Genomic DNA, 27,680 nt, shown 5'->3' with positions numbered 1-27,680 from the left:
AAGGTGAAGAAATAGGTTAGAAATTAAGAGAACTGCATTATGTTGAAGGAATTTAGACTTATGGCATTTAGGGTAAAATTACACATTTGAGTAATAATAGTACTAACCTAGAATTCTGAAAATCTATATACACTGTGAGTAAGTAGCTAAGACTTCTGTTTTCTACAATATTGTGACAGATGACTCACTAGGCTTTATATGTGTCATTACAATATGCCAGGATGATTCACCTGGATTCCATTAAACCAGATAGCCTTAATTAGGAACAATCACATGAGATAGATACACAGAAAGATAAGAAAGAATGGTAACCATAGTTTTTAATACTTTGTCCTCTAGCTGAATGATTTAGTATCTTTCAGAGAACAAAACAGAGGCAATGTACCGTGACTGACAAAGCTGTCATTTCAGAGGAGATATGGGTTTGAATTCCAATTCTACCATTCTCCATTTTGGACAAATCCCTTTCTCTACCTCTCTGGGCCCTGATTTCTTCACCAGCAAATTAAGGAAATTAGGCTTCCAAATCTTAAATCCTATAATAAACTCTTTGATCATGCCAACTCCAGATGAGATTCTCAAGATAAAAGAGAACTGGAAAATCTAGTACTCACTTTTGTTCTAATCCTCATTTTATTCATGCCTCTAACCTTATTCCAGATGATGATTCTAACCTAAGGCTTGCAGCTGGAGAAAAGGGTGCCAGAAGGTTTTCCCTTTTTTTAAAAATCCTAACCAGATAGCTTCTCCTCCAATTTTGATCATATCACCATAGTAATCCACTGCTTCAGGCTCTTCTTTAAGATGCAGCTCAGAAACCATCACTGCATGAAGCCTTTCCTGAGCTCCTTGATGTTAATGCCCTTCCCTTCCCAACTATCTTGTATTTCACTACTGTGTGTATGTATGTGTATTCATTAACTTTATATTTATGCTGTTTTTTATATGTACTTGTTGTTCCTACCACTCCATTAGACTATAAATTCCTTTCAAATAGGAGCTGTTTCATTCTTTGTACTTGTATCTCTACCTCCAAGAACATAGTAATCAATTAGTAAATGCTTGCTAATTGATTAACTGATCAAAGATAGAAGTAAAAGGGAGGAGGGAAAGGTGGAAAAGGATAAGGCACAGTAATTTCTATCCACCAAGGAATGAAAGAACAGGAGTAACATGGCCTAGAAGACCAACGTGCCTTTCTCTCAGTTCTCCTCCATCCCTTTCTAGAGCTTCTTTTGATTGCCTTTTCCCAGAGCTGTATTGATCATTGCACACAATATCAAAGTACCATTAAATAAAATCTGATTTCCTCCAGGATACTAGGATAATTTCCTGGAGATCAACTCCAGATTTGAATAATGGAAAAAAGACAATTTCAAGTACCAATAAGAAATAATGGTGCTTCTTTGGAAGTAGAAAAGTAACTTAGATTATGGCATGACTAAATTGGTCATTTCATTGATCTTTGATCAATCAATCAATCAATCAATCAATCAAAAACACTTACTAGGACTTACTATGATGAATCAGGTCCAAAGATCTGTGTTCCCATAAATGTGAGTACTCAATCAATCAACAAACATTTATTAAGCACAAGCCATGTTCTAAGAAATGTCCTATATTCTGGAGATACAAAAAGAGTCAAAAGTCTCTGCCTTCAAGTAGTTTGCAATTAAATGAGGGAGACAATATATCCTTTACCATTACAACCTTTTTAGTCTTGTAATTGAAACAAAACAAAACAAATTTTGGCATCCAGGCTTCTTGGCTTTTTGCTAGTCTGGCCCTGGAAGAAGAAGCACATAACATCAGTAGGACAGTGTGTAATGCTTTTCAAGTTTTCTAGAAAATTCTACCAGAGCTTGTACTCCACTGTAATAGTTTTTGAGAAGCAAGAGTCAATGCTTTGAGATATCAGAGTTTGGGCCACATAGGTAGCAAATGTGTTGAATTGAAAGTTCTAAACTGAACTCTAATTAAAATCAACATGCCTATAATATCTCCTTAAAGACTTACTTTTTGTAACATGGCCAAGTTGAAGAATCTCAATTTTCTCCTCTGTAAATTGAAAAGAATAATTATGATATCCACTTTCTGAATTTTCCATGAGGAAAGTGCTATTCTGTAAACCTTGTAATAATCACTACAAAATGATCATTTTCTTTAGTGGTGGGGATAGGAAGGGACATTATTTTGATAACTCATGTTTCTGTAGCATTTTATAATTTATGAACTGTTTTTCTCACAATAACCCTGTGAAGTAGGTATTCCAAACACTATTACATTCATTTTACAAATGAGGACATTAAAGCTCAAACAGGTTTATGCCTTGTCCTCCATCCCAAAGTCATGCAGCTAGTAAGTGCTAGAGTATATTATCAAACTTTGAGCTTCTAACTTCAAACCCAGAGCTTTTTCCTCCTCTAGCTGATTGGTTTGCATCAAGGTCCATCTGTTCTTTTAGGTGGAAATATACTATTAATGTGATCAGGAAAACAAACCAAAAAAGCCTATGCAATAACAATCCTATCTATCTGCAGTTCTCTACTTTGTGGAAGCTTGTATGTCACCATCAGTCTCTTGGAATTCAAAACTGTTGGATCTATCTGTTTTTAGTCTGGCTTCCTTAGAATCTTGTACAAGTTTGCTAGCATGGACAGATTTCAAAAGTGTATTCATCATTATTCCTATGAATTTTTAAAGCTCACAGGGGGGCATGGCTTAACTTTTATATGAAAATTATGTTAGGATTTGATATCATTTGATATCAGAAATAAGAATGTAAAAGTGCTTACTGTATGCATGGAAAGGAGAGGATGCTAGTAGGAAGGAGTGGTCCTAGGAGTACCATTAATAACACCAACTATGAGTCAAAGATGATTAATTATGACTAATGAATGACTGATTCTGCTTTGTAAAAAAATGGATGATGCTTTTGGTTCTCACTAAAGGGTTTGTTTGCTTTTAAACTATGGATTAAGAAAATGTTAGCAGAGACAGCCAAAGTACGTCAGCTTTAGACTTACTGTAAAATTTCCAAGATATATTTGGTTTTCTTAGCTGCAGATTTTCCAAAGCCTTAGTCAGAGTGAATCTCTCCAACCTTAATAATGTGTTCTCCTGGGATTCTGAGCTCTTAGTGAACATATATATGCTGTCATCATGAGCTAGTCTCTTGGGTTGGCAATACAAGTATGAGAAGACACTCTCATTATTCTAAGCATCACTGGAGGAGATTTGATGGAAGCCCTGAATAGACTTAACTGTGATTATTGCTGCTTCTTTTAAGGTGAAGGCAGAGCTCTGAATGAGCCCTATGGTTCTCCAGATGACTCTGGAGAAAACAGGACACATGGCAGCTCTATTCACAAGGCATACCAAAGAGGATGACAAATTAATTGATAGCCATTTTAGAGTAAATATACCAAAATATGTACTGATAATTGATGCAAAGTTTAGAGCTAGAATGGGACCTGTAAGATTAAAAATTAATATACAATAACTCCAAACATTGTATTTTATAAAATTTATTAATAATTACTTGAAGTAAAGGAATAAAATAGTTTGAGTAAAGAGCTTTTTCCCCAGACCATGAAAGTGGGAGAAAAGAGAGAGAGGGCAGAGTTACAGAAACTTTTATCTACCAATGTAAGGACGTAAAATGGGGACAAAAGAGGAATACTGGGAAATGTAGCTCAAGTGTACAAAATTCCAATTACACAGTGTAAGACCTTAGAGATCATCAAATCCAGAGATGCTGAACCTAGAGTCCATAGACTATCCTTTCCACCAAGGTATGCATAAACTTGGATGGGGGGAAAAATACATCTTTATTTTCACTAACTTCTAACTGAATAGTAATTCGTGTATATATATATATACATATATATATATAAATCCTTCTTCTGAGAAGGGATTCTTATAGGCTTTACCATACCACCAAATATAGGTCAATGAAAAAATATTAAAAAACACAGATCCCATTCCAAAATAGAGATTTAAGAAAAAATTCCCCAATGTCTCTAATATTTTTAACAACAACAATATAATATTATAATATTTATCATTTATGGAACGTGGCCCTTACATTCCACCATGGACTAGCAAAATCTCAGGCTGGGGAGAGGGGAAAAGGGGAGAGAAAGGGTAAAAAAAAAGGGTTGGGGGGAACTCTAGGTTTTTTCCTTCAAGGAATAATCTGTTTTATTTCTTTGAAAACCTAGATCCTAGACTAATGAGGCTTTAGATTACCAGATGGGATTTAATTTGCCTCAAATGTTTAACTCTTTAGTACAGAGCTAAAGTCTAAATGAGATCATGAAGAGTTGGACTCACCTGAATGGCCTGAACAACAACAACAAAACTTTCCTATTTAATTAACTAGGTAGTAGTATACTTCCCTTGAGGGCCTAATAAGATGGTGCAGTGACTAGATCTTCCTTAGTTCAAATTTGACCTCACACATCCTAGCTGTGTAACCCTGGGCAAATCACTTCACCCTATTTGTCTCAGTTTCCTCATTTGTAAAATGAGCTGGAGAAGGAAATGGAAAAACCTCTCCAGTATTTCTGCCAAGAAGACCCCAAATAGGGTCAAAAGAGTGATAGATGGCTTAAACAGTTCAACAATAACTTAGAACCCTTAGACTTAATTTCTTCTTTGTACTAAACTTCTTAGTTTCTCTGAGACTTTACTCTGGTTTTGGGTGGTCATTCCTTGTGCCTCCTACTTTATCTCTATCACTTCATACCTTGTTAGCCTCTTATCTTAGGACTGTTCTTCAAAAAAATTGCCAATTTTCAGGTTCCAGGTTTCTCAAGTTTCACTCCCTCGCCCCCTCTCTGGCACTGGAACAATTCTCTTTACTCAGAAGGCAAGGACTGAATCTTTTTTATGTCCTGACCATATTCTTGACTTTCATATCATAGATTTAGAGCTGGCAAGGACTTGTGAGATTATCTAGTCCAACTTCCACATTTTTACAGATGAAGAAACTAAAATCCAGAGAGGCTAAAGGTGAACTGAGTTAGTAAGTAGCAGAGCTTCAAACTTACATGCTCTATCATACTTTTCACAATGTCTTGTTACCATGTTGCCAACAATAAGTTATCCAACAATAAAATTATAATAGCAACTGGTATTATATGGTGCTTTAAGGTTTTCAAAGCATTTTACAAATATCTCATTTAAGTCTCACAACCTCACTGTGACATAAGTGATATAGAAATTATTTTCTCTATTATTAACAATAATAATAGCTAACATTTATATAGTGCCTACTTTGTGCCAGGCACTGTGGTAGGTGCTTCACAATTATCTCATTTGTTCCTCACAACAACTCTGAGAGTAGGTGCTATTATTATTCCCATTTACAGATGAGGAAGGCTTTTCATCCACTAAGCCATACTATCTCTCACACATAAGTATATACTTAATATACAAATATATACAAGATAATTTGTTTTGGGGGATAGGCATTAGCAACTAAATGGCAGTGAGACTAAGAACTAAGTGAACTCAGGACTTCTTAACTTTCTTTTCTTTCTCAAGAAGTTCCATATGTGTGCATCATTTTCTCTACCTCAGTTCTTATCCTCATACAAATGGACATTAATGATATTGATGCCCTTCCCAATAATGAAGTGTCTCCCCCACCTTGATTCTCCCTCTTGTTTGTTAGATCTCTCTCCATCCAGGCTTTAATCTATCTAAGGAAAGTTTAAGAAGCCTAGCAGTACATTAACTTTGAGAGGAAAAAAAATCACCTTTTTTGGGAGACAAAGGCATCAATAGAAAGGCATGACCCAAGCATCCCTCCTCCTTCCAAAAACTAGACACTCTGAAGTTACCCTTCTCCAGGAAACCCCCTCTTATATGAGCAAATTGTGGGTGGGAGAACACCTCCCAGACTGCTACTCATCCTTAGATTGGTTATTCTTTCTCTTAGGGAATAATCTTGAGAGAAATGGTTTTCTGTATTCCAAGAGAAGCCAGCCCTGATTCCCTGGAATTCTTTGTGATCCTTTTCAACTCCTAACAGATGCTAGTTGGAGTAGCAGCTAGGGGATGAATTGTCTCTTCCCTCTCCATCCTGTAAAAAATAAAATGAATATAAAAATATATCTTTAAAAATATTATGGTTTTTATAGATTTATTAGTAGCCATTAGAAAATGAAGCCACATGTCATGCTAGCTTAGGCTGTTTAAAAGATCCACCATTACCTGCCACCACCATGTTGCTTCAGGAGGAAAAGAGGAAGTGCAAGTCCAGCCACTCAATTTTTATCCTCCTGACTATGTCATTACGTAACTGTCTACATCATCACGTAAGACAGAAAGCCAGTGGGCTTATGAGAAATGTAATTCAGGGACTCCCAAATTTCCAATAACACATTTCCCCTTGAGAGCAGAGGGTGACTGGTCTCCTCGAAGGCTCATGTAAATATAACTAACTTTTAAATTACAGAGATTTGGGGATAAAAAGAAAAGAGGACAAAACTAATGATCCAATGATTGCTAGGCACATTAAAAAAAAAGCAATTAGGGGGCAGTCCCCTTTTGGCATAAAAATTTACATTCAAAACAAATGCATTCAACTCCCCATAAGTCAATCAACCACACCCCAAAGTTCATTCTGGATCTTCTTGATACAGTGTTGGTTTTGCAGGCATCTTCATGGTACCTTCTCCAAATAGGTTCATTGTCTAGATTCTGGGGAGGTAGCAAATTTCTTATCCTGAAATTACTCACAAAAGAATTCAAACTTTACATTATAGATTATAATACATACATACCCCTCTTGAGGAGAATTAATAACACATTCCCCTTTGAAGAGGAGGATAGAGACAAACACCCAAATCAGCTAAGGATAAATGGCTGATAAATGGTGTATGAGTCAATTTTCAAAAGAAATCCAAAAATATGAAAAATCCAAATAAAAGAGAAAATAGAATGTGTGGATGAGATATAAAATGTCAAAGTCTTATGTGCAAACATATGTAAAGTAAGTAAAGGAAAAATAAAGCTTATAACAGGTCCTTGAACCAAGGCCCAATTAAAGTGATTTAAGCAATTATGCAATTACCCAAACAGTAGCCAAGACTAGAGAGTTGTCACTTATTAAATTGAAGAAAGGACCAGATTTTTGTATGAAATGGAAGTGTCATTCCTGGTCTGGTTTGCCTTCACTCTCAGGGATAAGGAGAGCCAAAATAATAGCCAACCTTTGGTACTTGACTAGGATGTAGCTCAGGGAAGTCTGGCCTCTAATATATGTCAGAATGGCCACAACCCAAACCCCAGACACTAGGTTCAAGTCCTTCAGTATTGGCTTAGAAGTTCGTCAATCCTAACTGGATTGGTATGGTCTTTTTTGACCTTGTGCTCCTAGGCACTGTAGTTTCTCATCAATCAGATTGGGATTGGTTGGTCTCCTTGACCTTGTAGCTCTTTTGTTCCCTTCTCCTGGAATCAGACAGACTCATTAATCACAGTCCCATAACATGTATCAATACATGGCAGGTTACCATAGTCTAAGGCTTTTGGGGGATGCATTAATGTTATAGCAAATATATATTTATATTAAACTTATTACTGTAAAATAAAAAAATTAATATTGATAATGTGTTCAAGTACAAAAATGAGAGGAAAAGAAATTCAAATGCTGTATTGCACATACAAAGGAAAAAAATAATAAAAGAATGTTTTAAAAATCAGAAATATATAGCTTAGAATTAGCAAAAGGTTTCTCATCCAAAATGAGATCCATTTCCTTTTAAATTTTGCCATGAACTACTGTGAGTGCAAATGACTTTTACAAAATAGCAGATTTATAATGCACATTCAAATAAAGTATCAAAATTACAATAACACATTTAATGACAATAGCAAACAAACCTATCATTATATAGGATTCACATGAGTTTCTATATTTGTGTAATATTTTAAAAATCTATGAACTTATGTATATTTGTCACAAGTTCTACAGGTATAGCAAATCATTCAACCTTGGCTGAGATATTTTTAACAAAATCTATTACTGCCTTCATCCAAATGTGAGGCAGAGCCTAGAAAAGAAAAACACACAAAGCTGATAAAAAAAAAAAAACTTTGGGGGTTTAAAAATATAACTACGAATTTTAGATCCTTCTGATGGGAAAGAAAGTTAATTAAAGAGTTAAAATATCATGCAAAATTATATACATGCATTTTTATACACAGATGCAATATACTGAAAAATGTCTCAAAGGGAAGGCAATGGGAATACCAGTAAATTCTTTTCCATATGGTAGGATTGGAATTGAGTCTGTGGGGAAAAGGAAAATCATGAGGTTGAGATGAAGAAGGAAATCACTTCCAGACATGGGGAACAGCAAGTAAAAAGGAAAAGAATGTAAGAAAACTAGAAGGATAGGTTGCCAAGAGCTTCAAAAGCAAAATGAAGGATTATAAATTTGATGCTGGAGGTAACAATAAGTCACTAGAATTCAGTGAGAGAGTGGCAAAGGTACCAGAGCAGAACTGTACTTTAGGAAAATCACTTTGGTAGCTGAGTGAAGGATGAATTGGAGAAGAGAAAGATTTCAGGTAGGGACAAAAGTGCAACTTGATGAGATGAGGACCTGCACAAAATGTGGTGACGACTGAGACAAGAAGACAACAGAATGAACAAGTGGGGATGAGTATGAGAGTTGAGTTGAGGATGACATCAAGGTTGCAAACAAGTAATTGGGAGGAAAGGTCATGTCTGGACCATAGAGGGAGGCTGTATTCCTCCCTTCCCCCTCAAACTAATGCCATCCCACATATCAATGAAGCCCTCATTGCTATGCTCTAATTAGGGCCCTGTTCATTACATTATTACAATGGAGAGATAAGTTGATCTTGTGTCAGAAGATCTGGAGCTGAAGGTCACTCAATACTGCTGAGCCTCAGTTTCCTTTTTTGTGAAATGAAGAGCTTGGAGAGAATCACTAAAACTTCCTTTAGCTCTGATTACTATGGTTAGTTGTAATTCAGAGGTAATTACTCCTTCTCTTTCCCCACATCTGCTCCTTTTTCTTCCTAGGGTAGCTGTTATTGTCCCTAGGGGGGAAAAAATGTAATTAGAAATCTGCATGGATTTGTTGGATGATTGTACATTGCTCTAGGTTTTTTGACTATAGGTGCTATCTAAATGTAGAGAATTATTGTGAACTGCATATGTTTTACAAATTTTATTTTTTTTCTAAGAAACTATATTCATTAGCACAAAAATAAAACATATTTATCCCTATTGAAGTTTGAAAATTCAAGTGGCTGTAGAAACATTTTAATGACCAAAATCTGTGTTAAATCTATTGTCTAATTTTATAATTTATAGTTTTGTATGCTGTTTGGGGCAGGTGTTTGTATTATATACTAAATTATATTCATAAAATAAGGTGGAGTGAGAGTAAAGGTTGGAGAGAGTCATTGATCAAAATGTACTTGGCATATAGTGAGTGTTTAATAAATGCTTTTTGGTGTGGTCTGACTGTATCTTTTATAAATAGTTTTGAAGAATGGCAGGTAGGTGGCTCAGTGGATTGAGAAGTAAGCCTAGGTTCAAATCTGGCCTCATATACTTTCTAGTTGTGTGACTCTGGGCAAATCACTTAAATCCTGTTGCCTAGTTCTGCTTTTGAACTAATACATAATATTGATTCTGACAGAAAGTAAAGGCTTAAAATTAAAATAAAATAAATACTTCTTAATAACAAAACACCAATTAAATATCTCAGGCTGACTTCTAGGTCATGTGACCAATCAATGTCCGACTAGACTAGTCCTCTAAAACTCTCAAAAACTCCACCCTACTCTCACTCACCTGGGGAAAAAAGCAATACACAAGCAGTACACTAGAGGAAAAGCAATCACATCTGTCTCTGTAAGCCAACACATCAGGAAACTGAATAACATAGCCTAATCTATTAACAGAAGAACACATTAATCCCTAAATCAATTGACTCAGTATCCCTATAGTAGTTTTCAAATTCTGGCAGAGTATATAAACAGAAATTTTCTTGCTAATTCTTTAGAATCTACTAGAACACCCTACCCCTTTTGGGAACCCACCATTCTGTGGCAAGAAGCAGCTAATTTCAACTCTACCTACCCACTAGTGGAAGGGGAAGGGAGGGAATGGTAAAAGTGGTTTTTTTGGTGGGGAGGAAGCACAGTTGGTTGGGGAAATAAATCTCAGCTAGGAGAAACTAGGTCAGGATGCCAACATATTTGTATGTGGCTGGGTTAAGGTTGAAGGAAAGGGGACTAGCAACCAACTAGAACCAGTCCTTGTCTCCCTAGAAGTTTCTTGGAGCAAGAGCTAATGAAAAGTTAATTCCCCCACATGCAAAGAAACTAAGGCAGCTTTAAGTTCCTAGTGAGCCATAAGGGAACATAAAGGAAAAGAAACCACCTAAGATCTTAGAAGGGATGAAATTAAGTTAAAAATATAAAGAACAAGCAGATAAATCAACTAGGAACATATTAAAACAGAAGGAAATATGGCTAATGAGACATCTAAATTATTACAAATGGCTGAATATGGAAAAACAAAGGAAATACAATGTAATCTTATGAGATTATTGATTTGGAGCTGGAAAAGACCTCAAAAGCCATCTAGACCAATGGCCTAATGTTATAGATAAGAAAATTGAGACCAATAAATGTTAAAAGACTTGCCAAAGGTCATTCCCAACATACTTGAGAAACAGCAAGAACACCAGTCTGGCCAGAAATTAGAGACTATTATGAAGGGAAATGATGCTTGGAGAGGTAGTCTAGACCCAGGTTGTGAAGGACTTTAAATGGTGAACAGGAGATTGTATTTGATTTTAGAGGAAATAAAGAGCAGACTTTATTTCTAACAACTTTAAACATTTTGTTTGAAACATTTTGAATGCCCCCTGCTTTGCCCAAATCTTCCTTCATAACAAAGATTAAAAAAGAAACAAAAAGCAGTTCAGCAAAACGAATTAACCCACTGACTGTGTTTGAGAGTATATACAACTCTAGTGTTCAGATTTTAACCAACGAAGACTATAAGGCCATTTCTCTAAGAATTACATTGTTTATTAATGAGGCCATGCAATTCCCATGAACAAATTATATCCTCTTTCCATGAAAAAGAGTGAGTCCTACCGTTTGCTTAAAAAGGGAGTGATATCCTCTTTCTGATTGGACTGATAGTTCAGCCTTTGGACCACCTATGATAGTTCCCATTAGTGAACATTTTTAAAGAAGAGGTAGACTTGGAGACTTCAACTCCTCCTCCGTCTTTACCTCATCACAAGTGAGGTCTACCTTATTCAAGAAGATACCAGCCCACCAGAATTTGGCCAGGCAACTCTCAAAAGGGTCAGAGTTCACCACAGTCAGCCCTGCCCTTAGTTCCCCCAATATCCTATCAAAAGATAAAAGGTCCCAAACTGATCTAATAGCCTAGGATAGTGATGAGCAAACTTTTTAAAGATGGGGCCAAAGGAAAGGAAATGCTCATCTGTCAGTCTATTTCTAAGACAACTCTTTCGAAGTTTCATTGTATTGTATCCTACTCATTGTATTCATCAGATTAGAAATAATGTTGCCTAGTGGGATAGAACATTTCAGGGGGCTACATCTGGCCTGCGGGCCATCACTGACCTAGGAGGATGGGAGGAAACTGGGAGGTAGCCTCAGCCTGGAATTAGACCTTTTCTGACTGCCTCTGCTGAGGAAAAGGGGAAGAAGAAAAGTAATTTCACATAAATATCACAATCCATTGTTACTTTTCCTTATAGTGTTCTGTACCCATAGCTCTATAACTCTGCAAAGAGGATTCTAAGTTTAGTTACATAATTATATAATTAGATAGAGTTCAGTTTCTTTTTGTTGTTGTTGTTCTTTCTATTAACATTTGTGTAGTCAGAGAAGCTGGTGGCACATGTGGGTTCACAGAATGCCAGACCTTCCAATCTAGCATCAGACATTTACCAGCAGTTTGACCCTGGGCAAGCCACTTCAATTCCCTTTGTCTTGGTTTTCTAATCTGAAAAATGGAGACAATAGCATCCAACTCCCAAGTTGGTTGTGAGGATCAAAATGAAATAATGATTGTAAAATGCTTAGCAGTTCCTGGCACATGGTAAGCTCTATATAAATGTAGGTTGTTTTATAATTATTACTTTCCTCATTCTGCTCACTTCACTTTGAATAATAAGCTTATATGCCAACCCATGGTTCTCTGAATTCTTCCCATTCATGAATTCTTATGGTATAGCAATATTTTATTCCATTCATTTGTCACAGTTTATCTAGTCCCCCACTGATAGACATTATTTTATTTCCTTTACTACCATAGAATGTTATTAAGAATATATTTAAGTGTGTACAGGACCTATCTTTTTGTCTTTGACCTTCTAAAAACATATATCTAGTAGTGGGGTCTTCTTTTTCCCTCCATATTGAGAATGCTCTTGGCCATACTGCTGCCTCCTAGAATTCTTCAAAATTCAGCTTGTATGAAAGACTTTGATAGAAGGTCTTTCCTTGTCTTGTAGGAAGCCATTCCCAATTCCTCTTAATTCTAGTGTTCCATTGATTATTTCAATTTTTCCTGCATATAATCTTTTGTCTCTAGTATTTTGCATGTTGTCTCTCCCATTAGAATATGAGTTCTTTGAGACGGGGATTATCTTTTGTCTTTCCTTTTATCCCTATTATTTAGTACAGTACCTGGCTCATAAATGGGTACTACATGTTCATTGACTGACTGATTAAAATACTTAATGGTTACCTTATATTTACTTTGTATATCTTGCATATACATATATATGTGTGTGTATATATATATATGTATATATATATACACATACATATATGTCCGTAGTATCTCTCCCAGTTAGAATGTAATTTCCTCAAGGGCAAAGTCTTAACCTTTGTCTTTGTAGCCATATTGTCTAGCATATTGCCAGGCAGTTAAAAGATGCTTGCTGATTGTTGACTGATTAACTGACATTTGAACATAATTCCAATTTGCTTCCCAAAATGTTTGGACTATTTGATGGCTTCACCAAAAATGGATTACTACAAGAATTTCTTAATCAGGGATGAATTGAGCATGCAGCTAAAAAAACTTGGAAAAGAACAGAATTTTAAATCCTCAATTAAAGACTAAATTGGAAGTTCTAAAAATCAAAGGAAAAATTGATAAAAATGAAAATTAAAGAACTATTGAACCAATAAATAAGACTAGGAGCGAGCTGGTTCTGTGGGAAAAAAAATAAAATAGAGTATCAGTTAATTTGGTTAATAAAAAGAAAGAAGAGAATCAAATTACCAGTTTCAAAAATGGAAAGGGTGATTTCACCTCTAATGAAGAAGAAATTAAAGCAATTATTAGGAGCTATTTTACCCAATTATATGACAATAAATCTCATACTCTAGGTGAAATGGAAGAATATTTACAAAAATATAAATTGCCTAGATTAACAAAAGAGGAAATAGAGTACTTAAATAATCCTGTCTCAGAAAAATAAATTGAACAAGCCATTCATGAACTCCCCAAGAAAAAAATCCCCAGGGCCAGATGGATTCACAAGTGAATTCTATCAAACATTTAAAGAACAACTAATTCCAATACTATACAAACTATTTGGCAAAATAAGCAAAGAAGGAGTCCTATCAAATTCTTTTTATGACATAAATATGGTGCTGATGCCTAAGCCAGGAAGACCAAAAATAGAGAAAGAAAATTACAGACCAATTTCCCTTATGAACATCGATGCAAAAATATTAAATGAAATAGAACATTGATCAGGAGAGTGATATAGACACATCTAAGCTTTAGGAACATCATAGTGGCAGCTGTGTGAAAAATATATTGATAAAGGTAAAATTTTGAGGAAAAGTCAAATAGTATAATATTGTACCAATCTAGGCAAAAAAAAAGGGAGGATGACCTTAACTAGGCTGGTGGCTAAATGGGTGGAGTAAAAATTGGATGTGTGAGATATTGCAAAAACAAAATTGACCAGACTTGGAAACTGAAGGACATGTGGAATGATTGCTTCTTTTGTCTTCTCTCAGAATAAACCAAATGAGGGAGCAGCAGAAAGTGGTTTGAGAGCCAGGCCTAGAGATCAGAGGTCCTAGGTTCAAATCTGGCCTCAGACACTTTCCAGCTGTGTGACCCTGGGCAAGTCACTTAACCCCCATTGCCAATACACAGTATTGACTCCAAGATGGAAGGTAAGGGTTTAAAAAAAATAATAAACCAAATGATCATGTCCAATCTAAGCCCTTGGAAAAGATGATAATAATTTCAGAAAAGTTAGACTGATGAATCTTTGATGAATGTCAACTATTTGTAACTACATTGTAGTTACACTACATTGTAATTACATTACACTAAGTGCTAGTAGGAAAGAGGAGAATACATGAGATGAGATGAGATGTGATTTGTGGCCTCAAGCAGTTTTTGTCAGAGAGTGATAATTTTTATGGAATTGTTTTTGTTTTGTTTTAAAGAAGCAGCATTAAAATTTTGATAACAATTTATAAATAATAGATTTTAAAACATCATTGTAAATTGAGTGACAAAAAAACCTTTCAGAGATACAAGTAAAAGCTACTAATATGAATAAAAACAATACCAACCCTTTAAAAAAACTTCTCCTTTGAGCAATTGCAATACTACTCCATAGAAGTACCTTATATTTTTTGTTGAATTGAATAAAATGTATAACATATATTAGTAAGCATTTAGCCCTATTACTACTCATCATTTGTTTGTTTATTATTAATAAAAATGAAAAACAATTAGAGTAGTATTGCCAGATTTTTTATCCTGGTATATAGCATGAGTTCTTAACTTATTTTATGTATTGTGGGCTCATTCTGTAGTCTGGTAACATATATATATATATACCCTTCCCAGAATGTTTTTTTAAACATAATACTTTTCCCTCAATTACATGTAAAAACAATTTTTTAACAGCTTTTTAAAAAATTGAGGGATGGCTATTTACAAAAATATAAATTACCTAGATTAACAGAAGAGGAAATAGAATAATTAATTAATCCCATATCAGAAAAAAAATTGAACAAGCCATCAAAGAACTCCCTAAGAAAAAATCACTAGGGCCAGATGGATTCACAAATGAATTCTATCAAATATTTAAAGATCAATTAATCTCAATACTATCTATGATCAGGTGGGATTTATATAAGGAATGCAAGGATGGTTTAATATTAGGAAAACCATCTACTAATTGACCATATCAACAACCAAACAAACAGAAATCACATGATTATCTCAAGGCAGAAAAAGCCTTTGACAAAATACAACACCCAGTTCCTACTGAAAACACTAGAAGTATAGGAATAGAAGGGCCTTTCCTAAAAATAATAAACAGTATTTATTTAAAACCATAAGCAAGTATCACCTGCAATGGGGATAAGTTAGATGCCTTCCCAATAAGATCAGGAGTGAAGCAAGGATGCCCATTATTACCATTACTATTTAATATTATACTAGAAATGCTAGCAGTAGCAATTAGAGAAGAAAAAGAAATTGAAGGGATCAAAGTAGGCAATGAGGAAACTAAAGTATCACTCTTTGCAGATGACATAATAGTATACATAGAGAATCCAAGAAAATCATCTAAAAAAACCACTAGAAACAATAACTTTAGCAAAGTTGCAGGGTGCAAAATAAACCTGTATCAGTCATCAGCATTCCTATATGTTTCCAACAAAACCCAGCAGTAAGAGTTAAAAAGAGAAACGCCATTTAAAATTACTCTACAAGATAAAATACCTGGGAATCTACTTGCCAAGTGTTATGTGGAGATGCAAAGCATGAAATCCCTGCAAAGGTACAGGGATACCCTCACCCAAAGTTCTCTAAGGGGGAACACAAGACAAATTCAAGTATTATATGAACATGACTACAAAACACTTCACACAAATAAAACTAGATCTGAACAAATGGAAAAATAGCAACTGCTCAAGGGTAGGATTAACTAATATAGTAAAAATGACAATTCTACCTAAATCAATTTATTTATTCAGTGCTATACCTATCAAACTACCAAAACACTTTTTTATAGAATTGGGAAAAATTATTACTAAGTTCATCTGGAAGAACAAAAAATCAAGGATATCAAGGGAAATAATGAAAAAAAAAGGGAAGAATGGAGGCCTAGTTTTACCAGATCTCAAATTATATTATAAAGCATTAATCATTAAAACTATATGGTACTAGCTTAGAGAGAGAAGGGTAGATCAATGGAATAGACTTGGAGTAAATGAGAGTAGCAAGATCATGTTCAGTAAACCCAAAGATCCCAGATTTGGGGACAAGAACCCACTATTTCACAAAAACTGCTGGGAGAATTAGAAAACAGTTTGGGAGAAATTAGGCTTAGATCAACATCTTACACCCTATACCAAGACTAAGTCAGAGTGGTAAATGACTTAAATATAAAGAAGGGAAATCATAGACAAATTAGGTGACCATAGAATAGTATTTCTCTCAGATCTATGGGAAAGGAAGGAATTTAAAACAAAGCAGGGGATAGAGAACACTACAAAATGTAAAATGCATAATTTTGACTATATTAAATTAAAAAGTTTCTGTACAAACAAAATCAATGCAACCAAAATTAGAAGGGAAGCAACAAATTGGGGGGAAATCTTTATAACAAAAACCTCTGACAAAGGTCTCATTTCCCAAATTTATAAGGAGCTAAGTCAATCGCACAAAAAAATCAAGTCATTCCCCAATTGGCAAATGGTCAAGGGACATGAATAGACAGTTTTCGGATAAAGAAATCAAAACTATCAATAAGCACATGAAAAAGTGTTCTAAATCTCTCATAATTAGAGAACTGCAAACTACCTCACACCTATCAGATTGGCCAATATGAAAGTAAAGGAAAATAATAAATGTTGGAAGGGATGTGACAAAATTGGGACACTAATGTATTGCTGGTGGAGTTGTGAATCCAACCATTCTGGAAGGCAATTTGGAATTATATGCAAAGAGCTTTAAAAGACTGCATACCCTTTGATCCACTGCTGGGTTTGTACCCTAAAGAGATAATAGGGAAAAAGACTTGTACAAAAATATTCATTGCCATGCTCTTTGTGGTGGCAAATAATTCAAAAAGGAGGGGAGTGTCCATCAATTGGGGAATGGCTGGACAAATCTTGGTATATGATGGTGATGGAATACTATTGTGCTCTAAGTATTGATGATCTAGAGGCTTTCCATATGAACTGGGAGAACCTCAATGAACTAATGCAAAGTGAAATGAGCAGAACCAGAAAAACATTGTACACAGAAAGAAAACATTGTGGAAAAATCCAGTGTAGTAGGTCTTGCTACTAGTAGCAATGCGACCAGCCAGGACACTCCTGAAGGACTTACGTAAAAGAATGCTATCCACATTGAAAGAAAGAACTATGGGAGTAGAATTTCCAAAGCAAAACATGGGAGATGTCGCTTATCACATGTATATATGAGTATATGATTTGGGGTTTAGGCTTTAAAAAAATCACTCTGTAGCAAAAATGAATAATATGGAAATAGGTATCAAGTGATTTCATTTGTACAACCTAGTGAAATTGTTTGTTGGCTCTGGGAACAGGGAGGGAAAGAAAATGAATCATGTAAACATGGAAAAATATACTAAAAAACAAATTAATTAAATTTTTAAAAAGAGAGAGAGGATTATAGATAACAAAATAGATAATTTCAATCACATAAAATTAGAAAGGATTGTACTAACAAAACCAGTGTATATTTAAAATTACAAAGGAAAGAGATCACTTTGAAAAAAATCTCAAGTTGCTCTGATGAAAGTTTTATATGCAATATGAGGAACTGATTCAAATTTATGAGAACTGATTCAAATTTATGAGGAACTGATTCAAATTTTCCCCAAAAGATAAATAGCTAAATGATAAAAATAGGTAGTTTTCAAAGGAAAGAATTCAAGGTTCTATAAACATAAAAAAGATATTCTAACTCACTATTAAAGAAATGTAAATTAAAGCAACCTCATACCACATCAGATTGTCAACTAACAGAAAAAAAGAAAAAAAGAAAAAAATGACAGTAAGAGGGACTGCAGGAAAAACAATCACGCTAATGCACCAATGATGAAGAAATGGATTTTGTCCCCTTACTTAGAAAAGTAATTTCCTTATGCGCCCAAAGTTACTGAATTCTGCCTTTTGCTTGACCTGGAAATATTATTACTAGACCTTTTTCCAAAACAGTTTGAAGAAAGAGATAAAAAGGATCCAAAAATACAAAGTCATTAATAGCAATTCTTTTTGTAATAGTAAATCACTGAAATCAAAAGAGGTGTGCATTTGTTGGGGAATAGCTAAACAAAATGTTGTATATAAGTAATGGGATATTATTGAGCCATAAAAAATTATAAAATGGATAGGTTCAATGAAACCTAGGAAAACCTATATGAACTGATGCAAATTGAAGTGAGCAGAATCAGGAAAACCATTTATGAACAAACAACATCATAAAGAAAAAGCAACTTTGAAAGACGAAAAATCTGAGAAATGAAACAATCAACTGATTCTAGTGATTTGGTAATAATGCATGATGGCCATCTCTTGACAAAGTGGTAAATTCAAGACATCAAATGATATACATTTTTGGATACTGCTAATATGATGATTTGCTTTCATTGTGTAAGAATTAAAATGAATATAAAATAATAACTTTTAAAATATTATGTTTTTATGAGATTTATTAGTAATCACTAGAAGAAAAGAAATAAATAGAACCACATGCCATGGCTAATCCACCTGTTCAAACAGCCTGCTCCATTTCCACTAAGCCACCATAGGAAGGAAAAAGAGCTAGCCATGCAAGACCCCTCAATTTTATTGCCCTATCTACATCAGCACATAATGACAGGAAGCCAGTGGGCTCTTGGGAAATGTAGTTCAAAGGCCCAAAATTTCCAATAACACAATTGACTATGCATATGTTACAAAAGTCCTTTTTTTTTCATTCTTTCAGTTGGGGAGATGATTTGAAAGGTAAAGAGGATAAGAATATAATTACCAAATAAAAAAGGTTTATTAAGCAAAGAAACAAGGTTATTCCTATATCAAATTGCTTGCCTTCTCATTGAGGGGGCAAGTGAGGGAGGGAATGAATTTGGAATTCAGAATTTTAAAAAAACAAATATTAAAAATTGTTTTTAACTAAGGTTATTAATACAAACATCTTTTATTGGGACTGAGTCGTAACCTTTTTTTTTACCTTCTCAGAGTTTTACTTTTGTATAGATTTATACACATATGTGTGTGTTGTTTTTCTAGAAGCTCATTCTTCAATTTAGCTAAAACACCATTCATTCTTTTTTTTTGTTTCCTTAATAGTGCAATTTTTAAATGTTATAGCTCAGTTCTCTACTAGTATGTCGACCCATTGATCACTAGGCCATTGTGTCACATTTAAAAAACTGATGTCTAAGACATTCTAAAAACTATTTAACTCTTAATATCATGTGTTTCCTTTCCCATACTCTGCCACTGTCTTGCACAGTCATGAAATATTTTGGATTTTTCTTTGTTTAATGAGTTGCCATAGTCAAAGCAATCATTTAGAAGTTATACACTATTGGTAATGAATTGTAATTCAATTCAATAAAGATTTTTTGAGCTCCTAAAATTTTTTTTAAAAATAAAAATGGTTTTTACATGTAATTTTTTAAATTGAAAAAAAAAAGAAAACAGGGTTATTGAAGAATATTTCTTAAAATACAAAGAATATAGCAAGAAGAAGCCTAGAATGAAACTTTAGATGAGAACAGCTTTGAAAACTACAGGTTGAACTTATACAATTACAAAGAAAAATAAATCATACCTAATAAAAATATACAATTTCATGTACAATCCTTTTTGCTGTTCTTTTATTATGTGGTAATTTCCATTTTATTTTCTGTTTTTGAGTTCAAAATACAAAAAATATCAGAATAAAAGAAAATACCACCCCTTTGGATGTTACCCTAAAAGACAACCTTGTGTTTCACATAGCTTATGCTGAGAGAGGTGTGACTTTTCAGGGCATGGAGCATTTAGTTCAGTTGGACAGAGATACACAGGATGAGATAATGAAAGGAAAGAGAAACAGTGGACTAGATCTTTCAACACCATGAACCATGTATAGAAGCAGTCCAGTTATTTTCCTTGACTTCTGAGGACTTGCAACTCTAGAGAAAACCTACCCTGGACAAAACTGTTCTCTCTATTCTAGTTTGAACTGATACTTTTTCTTGCTCCCATGTGGAGCTCATTTATTTTGCTGTATTCTTTTGTATATGTCAAACTGAAGAACTTTTCAGATCTCTATTAAGGTTTATTCTCTTTAAAAAATATTAATAGTGACAGGCTAAAATGTCATTTCCAATTCTCCAGTGTGTGTATATATATATATATATATGCATATATATATAATTGCATAGTTAATTTCACTTATCCTTCATCTCTATTACAATTACTTCATTTCCTACAAAGTTGATATTAACCATATAACTATCTAGATTCATAACTTATGATCATGATTTTGGAGGTGAGGGAAACTAGTTAAAAGCAACATTGGGTCTTCTCAGCAAGTGACTGAAATACTTGATTGGTCAGTCAATCAGGTCAAGATTGATTGGTGGGTCTTTTCATTTCTCAAGTTGGTAAAACAATAAATAATCATTGCCCATTGATGAAATATGAGCAAAATATAATGGAGTATGTTTTAAGTCATTGTATAAATTTTACATGCATGATTTTTATTTTAGATATTTGGATATTTTCTATCAGAAGAAGATGCACTTGATTCTCAGCTTGATGAAGAAAATTTGATTTTCCTCATTTCCAGAAAACAAAGAATTGGACTTACAAGTAATACTTTTAACATTCCTAGAAATGAATACAGGTTTTTTTTTAAAACCCTTACCTTCCATTTTGGAATCAATACTGTGTATTGATTCCAAGGCAGAAGAGTGGTAAGGGCTAGGCAAAAGGGGTTAAGTGACTTGCCCAGGGTCACACAGCTAGGAAGTACCTGAGGTCAGATTTAAACCCAGGACCTCTCGTTTCTAGACCTGGCTCTCAATCTGCCTCCCAGATGCTCCTTGAATATAGATTTTAATGTTTGTTTCCAAAATGAATGTTATGCATATTTTTTCTATTGACTCATTTAATCAATTACATTTCATTGGTTTGAATATTTGAAGAAAAGGAGACTCATGTATAGAATCAACTTCAATTTTGAAAGAGATAGGCAAAATATAATTACTCCATAAAGAACACTTGCAGGAGAATTATAGAATCACATAATTATAAGATACTGTAGCAGTCAACTAATCCAACCTACCCTGCCTGAAGCATTAATCTTTCCCTTAAGAATCTAACAAATTATCATCTAGTCTCCAGTTGACAACCTCCCTCCAGACTCACAACTTCATAAGTAAGTCATATGAACTCTGTTTGCTGAAGTTTCATCATCTGCAAAATGTGTAGCACCTACTTCTTAGGGTTGTTTGAGGACCATATGAGATAATAATTGTAAAATGCTCAGTACAGTGCCTGGCCCATAGTATACAATACATAAATATTAGTTACTATAATCATAATGATGAAGATGGTGCCCATTCCAATTTTAGAGAATTCCATCATAAATTGTCTCTTTATTTTGAGTTCAAAACCTTCTTCTCTATAATTTTTGCATATTGGTCCAAGTTTTGCCCAGTAAGGAAGATTTGAGAAGGCCATATTATTGAGGTTTTCCTAAAGAGCATAGTGAAATCTTTAATAATCACAAGCTAAGATTTTGGTAATATGGTAAATTAGACTCCAGTAATGACTCAAGAAATGCTTTTTTAACAATATATTTTATAAGTAAACTATTTAAGTGACATAATTCAGACTGACAATTCATCCACAATTAGTCTGGCTTAGCACGATTTAAGAATAGATCTAATCTTGAAAGACATTCTAGATCATAGGAACATAGAATTAGATCATCTAATCCTAAACCCTCATTATACAGTAAGGAAATCAAAGCTCAGAAAGACTGACTGAGTGCTTGCCAAGTATTGTACATCTTTATTGACATCTACTTAAGTGCCAGAATCCCTAAATCTCATTCCAGTGCTTCTCTACTACTCTATATTGGCCCTCTGGGAACAAAGAACCAGGACATTCACTCGATATATGAGGATAAGAATGCTGTCATATGCTAAGTCAATCTCAAAGACTCATGATGGAAAAAGGTTTTACATGATTGTACATGCAAAATCTATATCAGATTGCTTACAGTCTTAGAGCAGGGAGGATAAGAGGGAGAAAAAGTTGGGAGGGAGAGAATTTAAAACTCAAAATTTGAGAAAAAATTGTTTTTACATGGAACTGAAAGAAAAAATAAAATATTGTTTTTAAAAATGTTCAGTCATTTTTCAACTGTGCTAGATTCTTCATGACTCCATTTGGGATTTTCTTGGCAGAGATAATGTAGTGGCTTGCCATTTCTTTCTCCAGCTCATTTTACAGTTGAGGAAACTGAGGTAAATGAGTTTGTTCCAGTGGCTTGCTCAGGGCCACACAGCTAGTGTCTGTGTCTGAAGTGTCTAAGTGTCTGAAGCCAGATCTGATCTGAAGATGAGTCATCCTGACTGTGGGCCAGGTGCTTTATACACTGAGCCACCTAGCTGCCATATGATATCACATACTATTCTAACTCAGAAGCAGTCAATCAACTGGAATTTATGTTCTAATATATCCAGGCACTGCTAAAGTACTTATTAACTCAGCAACATAGATTTATATACACCTGGGCTTTTTCTTCCTTCTAGCAGATTGGTTCTGATAATACCACAAGTCAAAATAGAACATTCCAAGCATGAGATCCTCTGCCTTCTTTTTTATAGCTATTTTGTTTAAAGACATGTGACTTTGGGTAACTCATTTCACCTCTACTTCCTTAGACTTCAATTTCCTCATCTGTGAAATAGGGATATTACAAGAACTTACTTCTCAGGTTTTTCTGAGGATCAAATGAAATAATAATTGTAAAGCACTTAGCACAGTGTCTGCCACATAGTGATCACTATATAAATGGTAGCTATTTTTTAAATATTATTATTAAATTGAAGAGTTTGAATGAGATGATCTCTTAAGCTTCCACTGAGAGAAAATATGGCATAATGGATACGAGTCAGGAAGGACCCATAAATTCTTCCTCTGACATTTACTAGCTAAAGGGCCATAACCTAAGTATTGTTATCTCTGGGTCTCAGTTTACCTATAAAAACAAAGATAATAAGATTTTTATCACCTACTTCATGAGCTGTTATATTTGTATACATGATGTTATGCATGCAAAGTATTATACAAATTTTAGCTATTAATATTTATGGTAACTTTAATATTCTATGATATCTATGCTCTATTATCATCATTCTTACTGAGTGTTAATAAAGAACAGGCCTCAGAGTCAAGAAAAGAAGTAGGTTCAAGTCTGATCCCTGGCACATACTCATTGTATGTCCTTGGCCAAGTCACTTAAATTTGGGGTGTCCTTAGCAATTAAGTCTTTAAACCATTAGTTTAAATAAGTTTAAACTATTATTAGAGGCAGGGTCCTCAGAGGGAATTCCTTATAACCATGAAATCACAGATTTAGTCCAAAAATCCTTTCCAAACTCCATACTAAGAGATTCAATTAGATAAAGCATTTTTTAAAGGTTAACTGTTCCAGACATTGTATTGAGCACACAATACAGAAGAAGTACCCTTCCTTTAAGAAGCTGACATTCTAATTGAGGAAGAAAATACATAAAGGAAGATGGGAGTGGGGTAGAGAGAGAATGGATGGTATTCTGTCAGAAAAGTAGAGGATGTGGAAGGGTGTGGTTTAAAAAGTTATCAGGGGAGCCAAGAGTTAAACAAGTTAGAAGTGAATATGGCTGGATTAGGGACTTCTTCAAATGTCAGCTTCTTGAAAGAACATACCAATTGAGGGAAGAAGTCAATGGGGTGAAGCCATCAACAACCCAAGAAGGGTACTGGGACAATGGTAGGGTTAGGGGCTGAGTCAAAAAACAACTGATAGAAGGATTTGGTTTCCAGGGAACCTCTTTTTTTTAACCTATACTTTCTGAATAATAAATGTAAGATAGAAGGTCAAGGGCTAGACAAATAGGGTTAAGTGACTTGCCCAGGTTCACAAAGCCTAGGAAGTGTCTGAGGCCAGATATGAACCCAGGTCCCCCTGGTTCCAAGCATGGTTTTCTATCTACTGTGCCACCTAGCTGCCACCAAAGAGCTTCTTGCAATTAATGGTACTAATTTTTATTTTGAGGACTTAAAAATGGTAAAGTTGAAAGGGACATAAAATTTCTCAGATTCATCCTTTGTTTTTTACTTCAGACTTTCTAGTTCTAACTAGAACTATTATAAGAGCCCCTTAATTAGCCTCTTCTTGTTTCTAGTTTCTACCATCTTCAATTTATCCTTTATCCAGTCACCAAACTGGTATTTCAAAGATATAGATATGACCTATATAACTTCCTACTCAAAAATTTTCAATAGCTCCCTATTGGTTTGAAGATAAAATACAAAATGCTCAGCCTGATATTTAAAGCCTATATTTGCAATCTTATTTCCAATTCTTACAACATTCCATCACCTATCACTGTAACTTTTCATAAGTTATCCCTCAGGGGCAGCTGGGTGGCTCAGTGGATTGAGAGCCAGGCCTAGAGACAGGAAGGTCCTGGCTTCAAATCTGGCCTCAGACACTTCCCAGCTGTGTGACCCTGAGCAAGTCACTTCACCCCCATTACCTAGTCCTTACCACTCTTCTGCCTTGGAACCAAAACACAGTATTGATTCTAAGATGGAAGGTAAGGGTTTTAATTTTTTAAAAAGTTATCACTCATGCCTGAAATATTATACTCTCTCATAACTTCTGAATTTTAGAATTCCTCAGTCCCTGTAAAACACAGTTTGGATGCCACCTTCTACATAAGACTGGTTCTAGCCCCTCTATTTGTTAGTACTTCCTATGTCTCTTTTTGTATTGCTTTAGTAGGTCTGGCATTTACACATAGACATATGTATATGTACATATGTATATGTTGCGTCCCCAGTAGACTGTAACCTCCTTAAATACAAAAATTATTTTGGTTTTGTCTAGCACTACAGCTTGTTACATAGTAAATACTTAATCAATGTATTTGATTGAACTGAATTGTTGCATTAGAAGAATACCTTTCTCTTCTCCACCTTATTAAGGAGAATGAAGTGTTATTTGGGAGGATGAAAGAAAAGGAAATCATAAGTATTGCAAAGAAACAGGGAAATCCACCAAGAGAGATAAGCATGAAGAAGTTGAAAGGTAGAAGGAAGAGGAAAAGTGGAAAAAGGAATTTCTGTGCAGACAAAACTATATAATAAATAGAAGTTTCTTGCCACAGAGGATATTTCTGGAGCTTCTGAGGAAAGAGGCTTCTCATACTCCAAAAAAAGCCAAGAGATAGCCACAAACATGGCCAAAGTGATAATATCTGTTACTGATATATGAGTATTTTTTAGTCCTGGGGGGAAAAAGACATATGGCAGTGACAGGAGACTCCTTGGAAAAGAATAAGTGACAAAGAGGCAGAATCAACTTGGAGATCTAAGTTCCGAGGGTAGAATATAAATTCCTTGAGAACATGGTCTGTCTTGCTTCTTTTCTTTGAATTGCTAGCACAGTGCTTTGCAAATAATAGGTGCTTGATAATTTTCTGTAGGTTTGGAATACATAATGCATATATTCAGGGGGTAAGAGAAATCTTCCTATGACTTGTCAACCCTAAAGAATACTATCCACTTCTGGTTATTCAAGTGGGGAAAACTGATACTGCCAGAGGAATCTAGAACGATTCTTTAGAGATTATCAAGATGGAGATAAAAAATGAAGAGTTTGTGAGCACGGGTAGCTTTAATATTTTGATTATCAAATGAAAGTAGGGAGTTTTGAAGAGAAAGTCAAATATCGAAAGTGAACAGTTGCATCAGAAAGATTTAACTTTGTTAGACTATGGCTTGAGATACAAGAAGGAAAGACCCTTGGCCACCATGGATAGAATGTATCTAAGGAGGTCTAGAAATTATTTGCCTGGAAACTAATATGATTGAGAGGATTTTAAACTAAAAAGTGGAGAAAGGACATGTCCAAATATAGATAAACCAGATTCTATAAAGAGGAATAATTATGACTCCAGAAGAACATCTTTAGAGTTGTTTAGTAATTCACAGAAGAAAAAAAAAAAGAAAACAGGAAGATGGGCTTAAAATGATGCTTATTGTTCTAAGGTGTATCTAAAAACAGAGTACAGGTGACAAAGTGAGCTAGAGATTTTAATTTGGAGATATTTCATGGGTATCATTGAGACCCAGCGGGATGTGACCCATGACTAGAATATCATTAGAAGGGCATACCTCATTTGGATTGAACAAGTTGTAGAGGAAGGGAGCTGGATATAACATTGTACATGAGAAGTTTTAAACTTTTTTTTGTGGAAAACTACAAATTCTCATTGGGAATATGGCAAGATGGAAATCATTTCATGAAGATCGAAGAAGGAAGAAATAGAAATAATATTGAGGCAGGAGTAAACCACTAACAGGAAAGCAGGAGAAAATGGCTTTGAGTTCCTAGTCTACACCCAAAAGTTGGTACAGAAGCAGTATATAGTTTTGATAAAGAACTTTAAATGTCCAGACTTATGCTGGAGATTTTTTAAAAATAAATTTTACTTGTTTCCAATTACATATAAAAAACAATTAACATTCTTTAAAAGAAATTGATCTCCAAATTTTCTCCCTCTCTCTCCTCTCATTGAGAAGGTAAGCATTTTGATATAGGTTATATGTGGGCAATTCTGCAAAACATTTCCACATTAGTTATGTTATGAAAGAAAACCCCCTCTAAAAATAATGGGGGGGGAAAACAAAGTGAAAAATAGCTTGCTCCTATCTGCATTCAGACTGCTAGAAGTCTTTTGCTGATAAAAGGAGAACAGTTAATAAATTCTTGCTGATATTTTAATTATTAACAAGATAGAAGTGATAAGATAAGCTTCTGTTCTAGACTTTGGTTCTAACCAATAAAGTATGAATTTGTTTGTAACGTAGTCAGTGAATCATCTAGTATATTTAAATGCCTACTAAGGGCCAAGCACTAAACACTAGATATGAAGAAAGGTGAAACAAAACAAAAACCCAAAATAACCACAAAACAAAACTGTACCTGCTCTCAAAGAATTCATAGTCTTAATGGGGGAGACAATATGCAAACAAATATATACAATCAAGTAAAAATTGAACCTTGGGGAGCTGGTAACCATGCCTTCTTAGAGTTTGTAATAAAGAGGTAAACATTGGTGATACAGGCTTTAAGAGAATGTGCAAAGAGTTCAGCAAGAGGACAGTTAGGGTCCCATATCTTGAGAATGAAATTTTGGTAAGACAATCATAATTGACTCTAGAAAGAGTGAAGAAGCTATTTAGAGAAAGTTATGTGATTATACAGGATATTTTTGTATGAATTTAGATTTTTTAATGGGTATAAATGAGAGATGGAATCAACAGTAGAT

At 34.5% G+C, this 27,680-nt stretch overlaps 1 protein-coding gene across 1 annotated transcript in view; it reads left to right on the top strand.

The window, feature by feature from the left end:
- WDR64 (WD repeat domain 64) overlaps positions 1–27,680 on the top strand; it is a 214,702-nt gene that overhangs the window by 8,907 nt on the left and 178,115 nt on the right. Inside the window, exon 3 of the mRNA XM_044674508.1 lies at positions 20,835–20,937. Coding sequence (XP_044530443.1) covers positions 20,835–20,937 — 103 coding nt within the window. The remainder of the gene's footprint in view (positions 1–20,834; positions 20,938–27,680) is intronic.

Source organism: Gracilinanus agilis, chromosome 4, assembly GCF_016433145.1.
Source record: "Gracilinanus agilis isolate LMUSP501 chromosome 4, AgileGrace, whole genome shotgun sequence".
NCBI lineage: Eukaryota > Metazoa > Chordata > Mammalia > Didelphimorphia > Didelphidae > Gracilinanus > Gracilinanus agilis.
This window is presented reverse-complemented; position numbering and strand designations above follow the sequence as displayed.